Below are 10488 nucleotides of genomic sequence, written 5' to 3' on the forward strand. Positions count from 1 at the left end.
CTCCAAATATACACACGAAGACTGCTAGTGCTAGAGACAACACGTGCAGGCCTGTTGATGAATGTCAATCTTGCTAGAGAGAACACACCTGGCGTACATACGTATGCATGACATGGCTCCTCATCTTAGAGTGCAAGACTGAAACCATGGTCGCCACCGCCCTCGCACATATATAGCACACAGAATTGCGTCTGGTTTTGGTTGCAGGTGACAATGTATCAATGAAGTTTTGTTGTGTACGTACGTGAAAATAATTAGCATCTTTCTCTGAATAAATATGCTACATATATATGATGCGCCATTAGTGAATGTAAGCATATCTTTTCTCATGATATCGGCGACCAGAAAACCCATGTGTAGGCGTATCATACCAACTTCCATCATATGTAGATTTTTGCCAGTCAACGGTATTTCATGTTAAATCAATTAATAAATGCTCCATTCAAATGTATGTTAATGACCCACGCGAATTACAACACAAAAGCATATCTGTTCTCGTGATCTTGCACTTGCTAATATTTCACGTTGGCACTTCTGATTCTTTTTTCTTTTCTCTCTGTCTCTAGTTCCAAATAATTTCTCAAGATTTTCTTCATGATATGTACATTAATTTGGTGTGTGTGCTGCCCAGACGTACAAAAACTTTCACAGAACAGTTGACAAATGAATATGGTTGCTTTGAGTGTATGACGCGGCATCTAGCTATCATATGGGACTACGTACGTGGAGACTCATGGATTCATATGTTGAGGATGGTTTTTCTTACATATTTCAAGAAAGTAGAGTGATTTTAATTTCCCCCCTTTTATGTCGATGATGGCAGCTTTTCACAAAATATTTTGCCAGCGAGGGCAGATTGTGAAATAATAAAATGGTATGAAAGGTTAAAATTAAGATTACCATTGTACTTTTTTTACCTTATCAAAATAAAAAACTCGCCATCCCACCCCATGCCCCTCCTCGAACCCAACCCAAGCATGTGTATTACTCGTTCCATCATATAGTGCCACGTTGTTAACGCATGTCATGAGTTTCTTTTGTATGTAACACTTGGATGCCACATACGCATAACACCTGTCACCCATGTGGCGTAGGTTTATTCTCAAGTGGACACGTCTTAGTGGCCAACCGTCTCCCTAAATCTTTCTCCATGCATATCATATCTTTCTCTAGGCGCAACACATTAATTAGTTTATAAGTTTAAGTTTAGGAAACAAATATCACATATCTTTAGTGACACCACATACGCCAAAGGTCAGGAGATCAATCTGATATGCTTGAGTTATTGTTCTTTGCCGTGATCGCTTGGATGCATTAAAGAGTATATCCCACCATATCTAAAGTAGATTCACAAAAATAAACCAATAAATAGACACTATCAATACCATACATTTTACAGATCAAGAAGATGGCATTCAGTTTATTAGTTGTACCAATTGATAAATAGAAAATAATAAATGACTTCAAAGATAAGAAGACACACAACGGGCATATTACAATTCTCACACAAAAAAACAATTTGTAGAGCTGTTAATGCACTTTCAGGCCCATGATTAGTTGACAGATATAGAGCCTAAGAGAGGCCCATAGGCCCAAGAAAACGAGCGAGGCTCACTAGGCTCATTATTGAACTAGAGGGCCCAGAGAATTCCTATGGTGCAGATCGATGCGACGCTCCGACTTGGTAGCTCCAGAGCAGCAATATCTGTCAAAAAAAACAGAGCAGCAATGGCCTGGAGGTCGAGCTTGGATTTGGGAAAGATCGTGCCCCCCGCCGGCTTCCTCCTCCACGGCCGTGCCGCCGTTCCCAGGAGCCCCTTTCTCCGGGAGAGGAGCGTGAGGGGGAAGCTCGGCCTCTCCTTCTCGGTCTCGTCCTCTAATGGTAGGTTTACCTTCACCTTCTCCCCCTTGGTGTTATTTCCATTGGATTCCTTAGCGAATAGAGCTGAGTTAAATCATTGTGAGATGAAGTGTGAGGATACGAATCTTAGTACCACTGGGACATATTGTTCCCTAGTATCCGTGAAAATTAAGTTGCCTATTTCTTGTCTATTTTGGAACCAAAGCGGCTCAGTTGAATCCGGCATGATTTAATTCGAAATTCCTTCGATAATTATCTTATCTGGAAACTGAAGCGAAAAAATGGTGGATAATCGCATGTTAACGGTGTTTAATTGGGCAAAGTTATGATCAGTGGCGGACTTCGATGAATTCCTAGGTCCGCCACTGATCATAACTTGTCGGAGACGGGGACAAGGCGACTTAACTTTGGCATTTAGGCATATCACATATAAAAAAAAGGACAAATATAGGCATCACATGGATCTTGTCAGAGACGGGGACAAGGCGGCTCGCCGCTGTGTTGCTAGCGGCGGAGGCTAAAAATACGCTTAGGGTGGGGTAGGTTCGGGTGCGATGGTGAGCTTCTTCTTAGTCTTTGATGACCGACGTGGTTGGGGTTGAGGGCGTGGGTAGGTGTGGGAGGGCTCGCTGGAGATGAAGAAGGTTTAGAGGAGAGGCGGGGGTGATAGGCCGACGGAGGTTGCGGCTCAGGCGGGATAGGGAGGCAAGGCGAGCGGGTCTACCGGTGCGATGATGAAGAAGGGGGAACTAAAGTGGTGCTGGCGGTATTATTCACGCCGCGACGCGAGGGGTCGGGGGCTCGATCCATGTCAATTCCCGTTGATGCGTGAGGAGCTTTGGCAATATTCACGCGAGCAGCTCGAGCTCATGGACTGCCGGACACATCCATGTTGACGTAGGCATGACCCCAGTACCATATGCTCGAATTAGGATAGAGTGAGTTCTTGAAAGTAGGGCAAATGTTGGGGGAATCCCAGATTAGACCACGAGAACAGTACAAGCGAGGGCAGGAGGGTAGGAAACAAGAACTTTAATTGTGCCAACCTCTCCTGTGTTTTCCGCGAGGATCACAAAATTAGATCATGGTGCCCAAGTTTTATATATACTCGTCCCGTTTTTTAAATAAGTGTACTTCCACCTTTTATCCTAACTTCTAAGTCCAATACTTGAACTTTGATCAACTTTATTAAAAAGAGTAGTAACATATATGACATCAAATCGTTATAATATAAACTACATGTCATGACGGAGCTAAATTTTCTAAAGCTGATTTATATTATTATAGAAGAGAAAAAATCAAAGGCTGAGCTTCCGGTACTACCCCTTCGCGTGGACCATGGCTGGTAGGATGCTACGCTGCTTGATATTCCTTATATGGCTGGTGGGATGCTTCCTCGCTAATAATTCTCAAAGAAAAATTAAAAATCAACAAAGCAAGTGATGGTTACCCAACAGAACTGATCAACAGCGACTCGTGCCTTAGAAAAAAAATAGCAACTCACGCCTGAGGCGCTCGGGGCTGAAGCCCGGGCACATGGATTCTTTGCATCGGAAGTCTGCTCCTCAACATCGACTTTTGCCTGAGACGAGCGAGGCTGAAGCCTGTGCACGTGCCCGGGCAACAGGGACGCTACGTCCGCCCGTGGTTATGATGGATCATGTTGTTGAGTGTTGCATGACAGGAGAATTTCCTTGTGCAGTATCCAGTGACCAGCTTGTAATCTTGGGCAGTCTAGTTCAGATGTTTAAGTTCACTCTCTGTACTTGAACTTTCTCTGAAATAACAATGGTTCAATTTTTCAATGGTGTAGGTGCGGCTGCACGGTCCCCGTTGAGCGACTCGGAGAAGAAAGGCCCTGTGGTGATGGAGATCCCACTAGAAGATATCAGGAGGCCACTAATGCGAACTCGTGCCAATGATCCTGCCAAGGTGCAGGAGCTCATGGACAGCATCCGTGTCATCGGTCTCCAAATACCCGTGGGCACCTTTCCCTTTAAAATTCTTTTTACCACAAGTGTTATTTAGCTGTCTGACAAAATATAGGTGTTTTTAGCTGATGTCTCATGATATTGTAGGATAAATTCTATCAAATTAGATTTTTCTTATGTGGAATTGAGTAGTTATGAATAAAGTTGTAGCGCAACTAATGAGCGATAAATCCACATCTACTGACTCCAGTGATGTCCCCGTGGGCACCTTTCCCTTTGAAATTACTTTTACCACAAGTGTTGTTTAGCTGTCTGTCAAAATATAGGTGTTTTTTTTCTCAAAAAAATATAGGTGTTTTTAGCTGATGTCTCATGATATTATAGGATAAATTCTGTCAAATTAGATGTTTCTTATGTGGAATTGACTAGTCATGAATAAAGTTGTAGCGCAACTAATGAGGATCTCCAAATGGTGTAATGGTCGATTACTTGAGATTTACATGATTTGAGTAAGACATGCATGTCTAGAATGAGATTTTCCAAACTCATATGACATCGGAAGTATGTTTGCCTAGAATAGTTACAAGGGCTCTAAAAGCTTTGTTGTGCTCCTCTTATTCAATTTTTGTTCAATGGGAGTGTTCCATCCTGGAATCAACCTTCTTTTAGCAATATTAATGGCTCTGTAAGAGCCCACATAAATGTTTAATCAACATGCCATTTAGTGTAGGGTGCTGCTAAATAAGATGCTGCTTGATACTCTTGATCATATGAAATCACTATGTAATTTGGACTAGTTATGCAAAAGAGCTTACCTTTTTTTATCTACGCAGTGTGGCCATTTTATGTGCATTTGGCATTTCCATTTTAATCCCAGCAATGTATCCATTTTATATGCATTTCGCATTTCCATTTTAATCCCAGCAATGTATCCATTTTATATGCATTTAACACGTGATCCATTTGTCAACTTTTTTGTTTGCCATTTGTTTGGAGCTATCCAGGTTATGATTATTTGTTGTGATTTCAACTTTGGTAAGTATTAGTGTGCTTATTTGCCTTGAACGAACAGAAGCCAACAGCTGAATTTCATTCTGGTTTCTTAATTGCGGCATCATTTTGAAATGGTACTTACCAGGCTCAGTTTGTTGAACTTACAGATTGACGTGCTGGAGGTTGATGGAGTCTATTATGGTATTTTGTTCAGAACCCTATTTTCACTTCCCACTCAATAAGCTATGCGCATTTCCCTCTTGTTGAATATGCTCGAACATAATCTTCAGGTTTCTCTGGATGCCACCGCTACGAGGCTCACCAACGCCTAGGACTCCCAACCATCCGCTGCAAAGTCCGCCGAGGGACAAAAGAAACACTGAGGTGGACCCCTCTTCCTTGAGCTTATTGGATGGTCTATTGTTGATTTTAACGGTCTGCACTTAATCTTGAATTGTGCCTTTCAGGCACCATATGCGATGAATCTGTGGGAAGATGAACGGGCTGCTTCTGCCAGGAAGTGCCATATGTTATGTCTAGTGCTGAAAGGGATCCCTTGCTCTCCATGTAATTATCTATACGTGTAAATGTTGGCCAATCAAATGTGTGAAATGACACTCGTTAGCTGCTTGCCCAATTAGGAACTGTTAGCATTGTGTTGGATGGAATAGTCTCGAGAACTCTGGGCCAGGATGGAACTGAAGGTCCAGGTTGCAGTTCAGTGACTAAACGCTGAGGAAATAATTCCATGGCCACCTGAAGCTTGATCAGTGAGTCCATCAGGACTGGAAAAACGAACTCCCTGAGGTACCCGTCCCTGTCGCCCCGCGGGCGACGGGCAGGCGGAAAGAAAACCTAGCCCAGCTGCCCCTTCACCCCCCTCCCCTGCCGCCACTGTCGGCGCATGCCACCGGGCAAAGCCTGCGCGGTACCAGCAGCGGCGCAGCTGCCTTTCCCTGCACGCTTTGGAGGGGAGATGCGGGGCCTTCTCATCCGGCGGCGGTGTACCTAGGTTGGTGACGGTTCCAGCGGCGGCAAGTCCTCCTGGGCGGCGCATCGCGCTTGATGGGAGATGTGGGGCCTTCTCATCCGACGGCGGTGTACCCATGTTGGCGATGGTTCCTGCGGCGTTGAGTCCTCCTGGGCGACGCGGCGACGAGTGGAGTCGAGACGGAGGCGCGGTTGCTTGGTCGCGGGGTGGCGCGAGGGCTCGGGGCGGCGCCCGCTTGGCCAGATCTAGGCCCTTCGGGCCCCATCTGGGTCCGGCTAGGCTGAGGCCGAGCTCAGTTGTGCTGCTTCCGGCGGACGGATGGGCGGCCTGAGCTAGAGGTGGCGGTGTCGGCAGCGCGTGTCCTGTAGTGCAGAGAGGGGAGCTTCACAAGCCCGCTCGGGCTCGTCTATCCCAGGAGGGCCTGGTTTTCTCCAGTCGATGCGTCCGGTCGGCTTCCGCAGGTGGCGTTGTAGGCGGTTTCCTCCTACGTGGTTGCTGACATGTTACATCTCGCTCCTGGCTGGCCCTTCTTGATCCTGCTAGCCTTGTTTCGATGGCCACGGTGAGACGGCATCGGTGTCTGCAACGCCGTGGTGGCATGGTGGTGATCTGCAAGTGTGGTGGAGCACGATGAAGCGTCCGAGACGGGGCTACGAGGGTCAGGAGAAATCCCTGTCGGTTTGGCCGACACTGACGCGGTCGCGTCCGCGGGCGCCACCCTTCCTTCGTGAAGGGCGTTGAGTGAAGCTCTCCATCCTTGTCCCTGTGCGTACCGGGGGAAACCCTAGGACTCGTGTAAGCAGCGGTGTCATCCCTTTCCTAAAGGTGTTGCTTGGTACGCGGCGCTTCAGGGTGCTAGGAGCGTGGTGAGAATTCTCCGGAGGGCGCAATGATTGCGAGATATTTTTGTTTTCGTCTATCCAATCTCGTGGACATTAGTTTCTCTTTTCTTTCTTTTGTGTTTTCTTTTCGGTGTGATTGTGGTGATGCCAAATAGCGTGTAGTTGTGCTATGGTTGATATATTAATATAGCGAGACAAGAGGAAGCTTGATTAGTAGACTTGTAGGGGAGGATCGGGGTGTGGTGCTTTTCTTCTCATATTCTCAGAATCAAACTGTTTCATGTGAAATTGCTAAGAAAACAGGAGAGGATCTCCTGACGCCAAATTCTGAAGATACAAACGTTTTCAGAAAAAAAAATGCAAATAAATTTTTTTAGGGTAAAAAATGCAAATAAATGAAAGCTGTTTATGTTCCTGGGTACTTGGGCCGTAGATGGTTAGAGATATAACCTCTATATTTGGCCCAGCAGATAGCCCATTTCTTCGTCTTCTTCTCAAAGATAAAGCCACAGTCCACAGCTCCACAACACAAAGCAGGCGGCTTTACGACGCGCGCACCCAACACGAAACACACAGGAGGTGACGGAGATGGAGATGGTGGCGGAGGCGGCGGAGGAGAGGGGAGCGAAGGAGCGGGTTGCGGCCGTGGGACGCGACGAGGTGGAGTTGGATGTGGGTTCCGAGGTGGAGAAAGCGATAGAGGAGGGGGAGATCGGCGGAGAAGGCTCGCAAGCGGATGAGGAGGTGGAAGAGGAGGAGGCGGCGGCGGCGGACGAGGAGAACCGCGTGTTCGAGGTGAAGGGGGCGAGGACGATGGGCTCGGTGTGGAGCCGCTGTTCCTGGAGGGGGAGGGGCGGGAAGGGGAGAGGAGGGTTTCACCCCCGTCCTTGGTACGGCGCCGCCAAGTATCGAACCCGCTTGCCTGTTCTTGGTCCTTGGTTCGATTTGACGCGTTCTTGGATGACATGAATAACCTGCTTTCCATGCAATTTTTTCTTGCTCTGATGCTCCACCCAGGTTTTGCTCGCCTGTTCTAGACTTGTAGGTGGAGAAATGTGGGGAGATTTTAGGTTATTTTTGGTTTCTTGGTAAATTTTAATGGTAGGTAGGACTGTAGAATAGAAGAAACGCCAGGATAGGGGGATCTTTCATTCCTGTACTGAACAATTAACTCTTTGTTATTCGGATCATGCATAATTGCTCACAGACCCACTGGATAAACTGTAGCACATCATTCGTTCTTCATGTGCATTTTCTTCTTCTCAATTTTCATGTCTGCTCCTTAGAACACCTGTACTAGTTTGGGAAATGGGGAAGCTCTAATACTTGATCTATGTTTGTTCTACAAGGCTACTTGCATTCCTGGGCTTTGTCAGGCTCCTTCAACAGGAGGGAAAGTAACATTGATATCACAGCAACCTTCTTTACCTTCCTTCTGTTTATTCTGTCACTATTGGGCCTTTAGACCTAGACCCTGATCATTGTTTACTTTGATTTATTTTTGCAATAGTAAATGTGAGTTGCTGACTCATAGTTTCTTATACCCCGCTAGTGCTTCTAGAAGTTAGCAACTGCATTTTTTCTCTGAATGTATTGGGTATCTGAAGAACGAATTTTCTCTTTGTCTCTGTCTTTCGTTTTTTAAAGGAATCCGCGCCACAAGCTTGACATATTCAACATACCTGGTGTATATGGTGGTGCTATTATCCTCTGCAATCGTGTGACTAAGCTGGAGAGCTTCAAGCAGAAGCTTTTTTCCCTTCCTGGATATGCTACTTCATTTATAAGGAAGATCAGAGCTGGTATGCTTCTCTTTGTGTTTGAGCGTGAGGAGAGGAAGCTTTGTGGCGTGTTTGAAGCAACTTCAGATGGAGCACTGAACATTCTTCCTAATGCATTCCATTCATCAAGGAAGTCCAGACCAGCCCAGGTAAGTATGCTGTTGGTACTGGTCTGTTGTGTTCTCTGTTAGGTTCAAATTCATTGCCCCATGGTTACCTACCTATTAATCATGTTAGCAATTTCGTTGTCTTGTTTGTTGCTCCTTTTCTCAATCACGTGGAATAATGCTGATGCATGTTCTTTTATTTTCCACCTTCATGAAATCAGGTTCGTTTCAGAAGAGTTTGGTTCTGTAAGCCCCTGACGGAAGCTGAATTCTCTGATCACATCAAAGGACTTCAACCTGAAATGTCTTTCTTTGGTATATCATACCAGCAGGTTTGCGATCTCAACACCAAATTTTTTCTTTGGTATTATCATACCAGCAGGTTTGCTATTTCATATTTGTGATCCGACTTATTTAGCGCCTTTACTCTTTAGAACTTCGCTTGCTGCTGATCAGGTGTTTTTCTTAGTATAGGTTTTAAATCTTGTGAACCTGTTTTCTTCAAAGAGGATCAGCCTGGAGCCTTACCAGAAACCAAAATCAAGAGTTATATGGGATTACAATGTCTCTCTCACTCTTGCTGGACTAGGGTTCAGTTTGCACAAAGGCAACAATGCCTTCCCTAGACGTCCGTCTTCTATGCTATGCAATAACAGAATCTCAGCGCCGCACAGTTCCTTCATGTATGCCAAACATAATGCCAACCATGCTGCTTATAACTATGGATCTTCTTTGCACCCTCCTCGCATTAAGTCTGTGATCTTCAAAGCACCAGATATCAAAGAACAAGGCTTAGAGCCAGATGCTGATTTTATACCACTTGATCTAGATGATTGTAAGTCTGACAGTGATACAGTCCCGTCAGATGTACTGGGACCTGTAGGCTTGTATTCAGCATTAGCAGGAGGGAGCATCAGCTATGAAGATCAAGACCCTGAACCTTTCAATGGCAAACACAACGAAGATGGCTGGTATCCTGCACCTGTGCTGAACCAAAGCTTCATTTCTCTAAGTGAAACAAGTGAGAACAGTGCTATTGCTCATTTCATGAAAGAGAGGCAGTCAAGTATGCTGGGCAGGGGCTGCAAACGCAGGGCAACCATCCAGTTTGATGGGCACTCACATCTGCCATCCTCAAGGAGTTGCACCATAGGGGAGAAGGTACCATTTAGCTTTGAGGGTGACAAAATTCCGGTCACCTCCGATAAAGCATTAAACACGCCCGCACTTGCTGAACTAAAACAGAACAGAGAAGCAGTTACCAAAGAAAGAAAACGGGAAGTTGGTTATTTGGTTCAGGACACTCAGGGCAGGAGTGGAGATGATGATTCAGAAAAGAGCAAGCTGGTGAGACCATCCTTCGCAGAAAGAGTTGCTAATCTGTGTGTCCAGAGCGCAATGGCCACTCACCGCTGATGCAGTCGAGCAAGCTGACCTGCACACTTCTGGCCGATGAGTAATGCAGATGAATTCACAGAGGAGTGCTTCTAACTCAACGTTGAACATGTAGTTTTTTGCGAAAAACGTTGAACAGGTAGTGAAGTTATTTCACTAGGTGATGATTACAGTGTCCAACACTTTCCCTTGAAGACGGAGTTCTAGAGGAAACTTTTTGAGCAGTAGTTCTCAGGATGGCACCAGAGTTATGATTTTGGCCTATGTTTGTCGGACCACTGTATATATGGCTTATCAGTTGCCTCTGTTTTTTTCTCTTCTAGTTAAACAAGAATTCAGAGATGAGTGGTGTTTACACTCTGTAAAAAGACTTGGTCGGTCTTACTTGTACTCTTTTGTCTAGCATTTCGTCGGCAGTCTGCTAATTACTGGTATCTTTTGCTTGCAAGTTGTTTTTCTGGGAAGAAAAATTCAGTTGGAAGTTGTATGGTTTACATTACTATCTTTTGTTATTTGTCGTTCAGATAGGAATCTCTTATTGCAGTTGCTACGCATATTATTGCCACTAGTAGATGCATATGCTTAAG

At 45.4% G+C, this 10488-nt stretch overlaps 1 protein-coding gene and 1 pseudogene across 1 annotated transcript; both read left to right on the plus strand.

Moving 5' to 3' along the window:
• Positions 1 to 1678: 1678 nt before the first annotated feature.
• On the plus strand, positions 1679 to 5422 carry LOC124685124 (sulfiredoxin, chloroplastic/mitochondrial-like). The gene is made up of 5 exons (XM_047219443.1): positions 1679 to 1882; positions 3675 to 3841; positions 4953 to 4986; positions 5076 to 5169; positions 5253 to 5422. The coding sequence occupies exons 1-5, from the start codon at positions 1729 to 1731 to the stop codon at positions 5266 to 5268; spliced, it is 465 nt and encodes a 154-aa protein (XP_047075399.1). The 5' UTR covers positions 1679 to 1728; the 3' UTR covers positions 5269 to 5422.
• Positions 5423 to 7185: 1763 nt separating this feature from the next.
• On the plus strand, positions 7186 to 10014 carry LOC124685125 (annotated as a pseudogene).
• The last annotated feature ends 474 nt before the right edge of the window (positions 10015 to 10488 follow it).

The sequence above is a fragment of the Lolium rigidum genome, chromosome 1, assembly GCF_022539505.1.
Source record: "Lolium rigidum isolate FL_2022 chromosome 1, APGP_CSIRO_Lrig_0.1, whole genome shotgun sequence".
Taxonomy (NCBI): domain Eukaryota; kingdom Viridiplantae; phylum Streptophyta; class Magnoliopsida; order Poales; family Poaceae; genus Lolium; species Lolium rigidum.

Coding starts and splice junctions, on each gene's coding strand:
- LOC124685124 (XM_047219443.1), top strand. CDS start 1,729: ATGGCCTGGAGGTCGAGCTTGGATTTGGGAAAGATCGTGCCCCCCGCC. Junction 1,883..3,674: donor CTCGGTCTCGTCCTCTAATG/GTAGGTTTACCT, acceptor TCAATGGTGTAG/GTGCGGCTGCACGGTCCCCG. Junction 3,842..4,952: donor TCATCGGTCTCCAAATACCC/GTGGGCACCTTT, acceptor TTGAACTTACAG/ATTGACGTGCTGGAGGTTGA.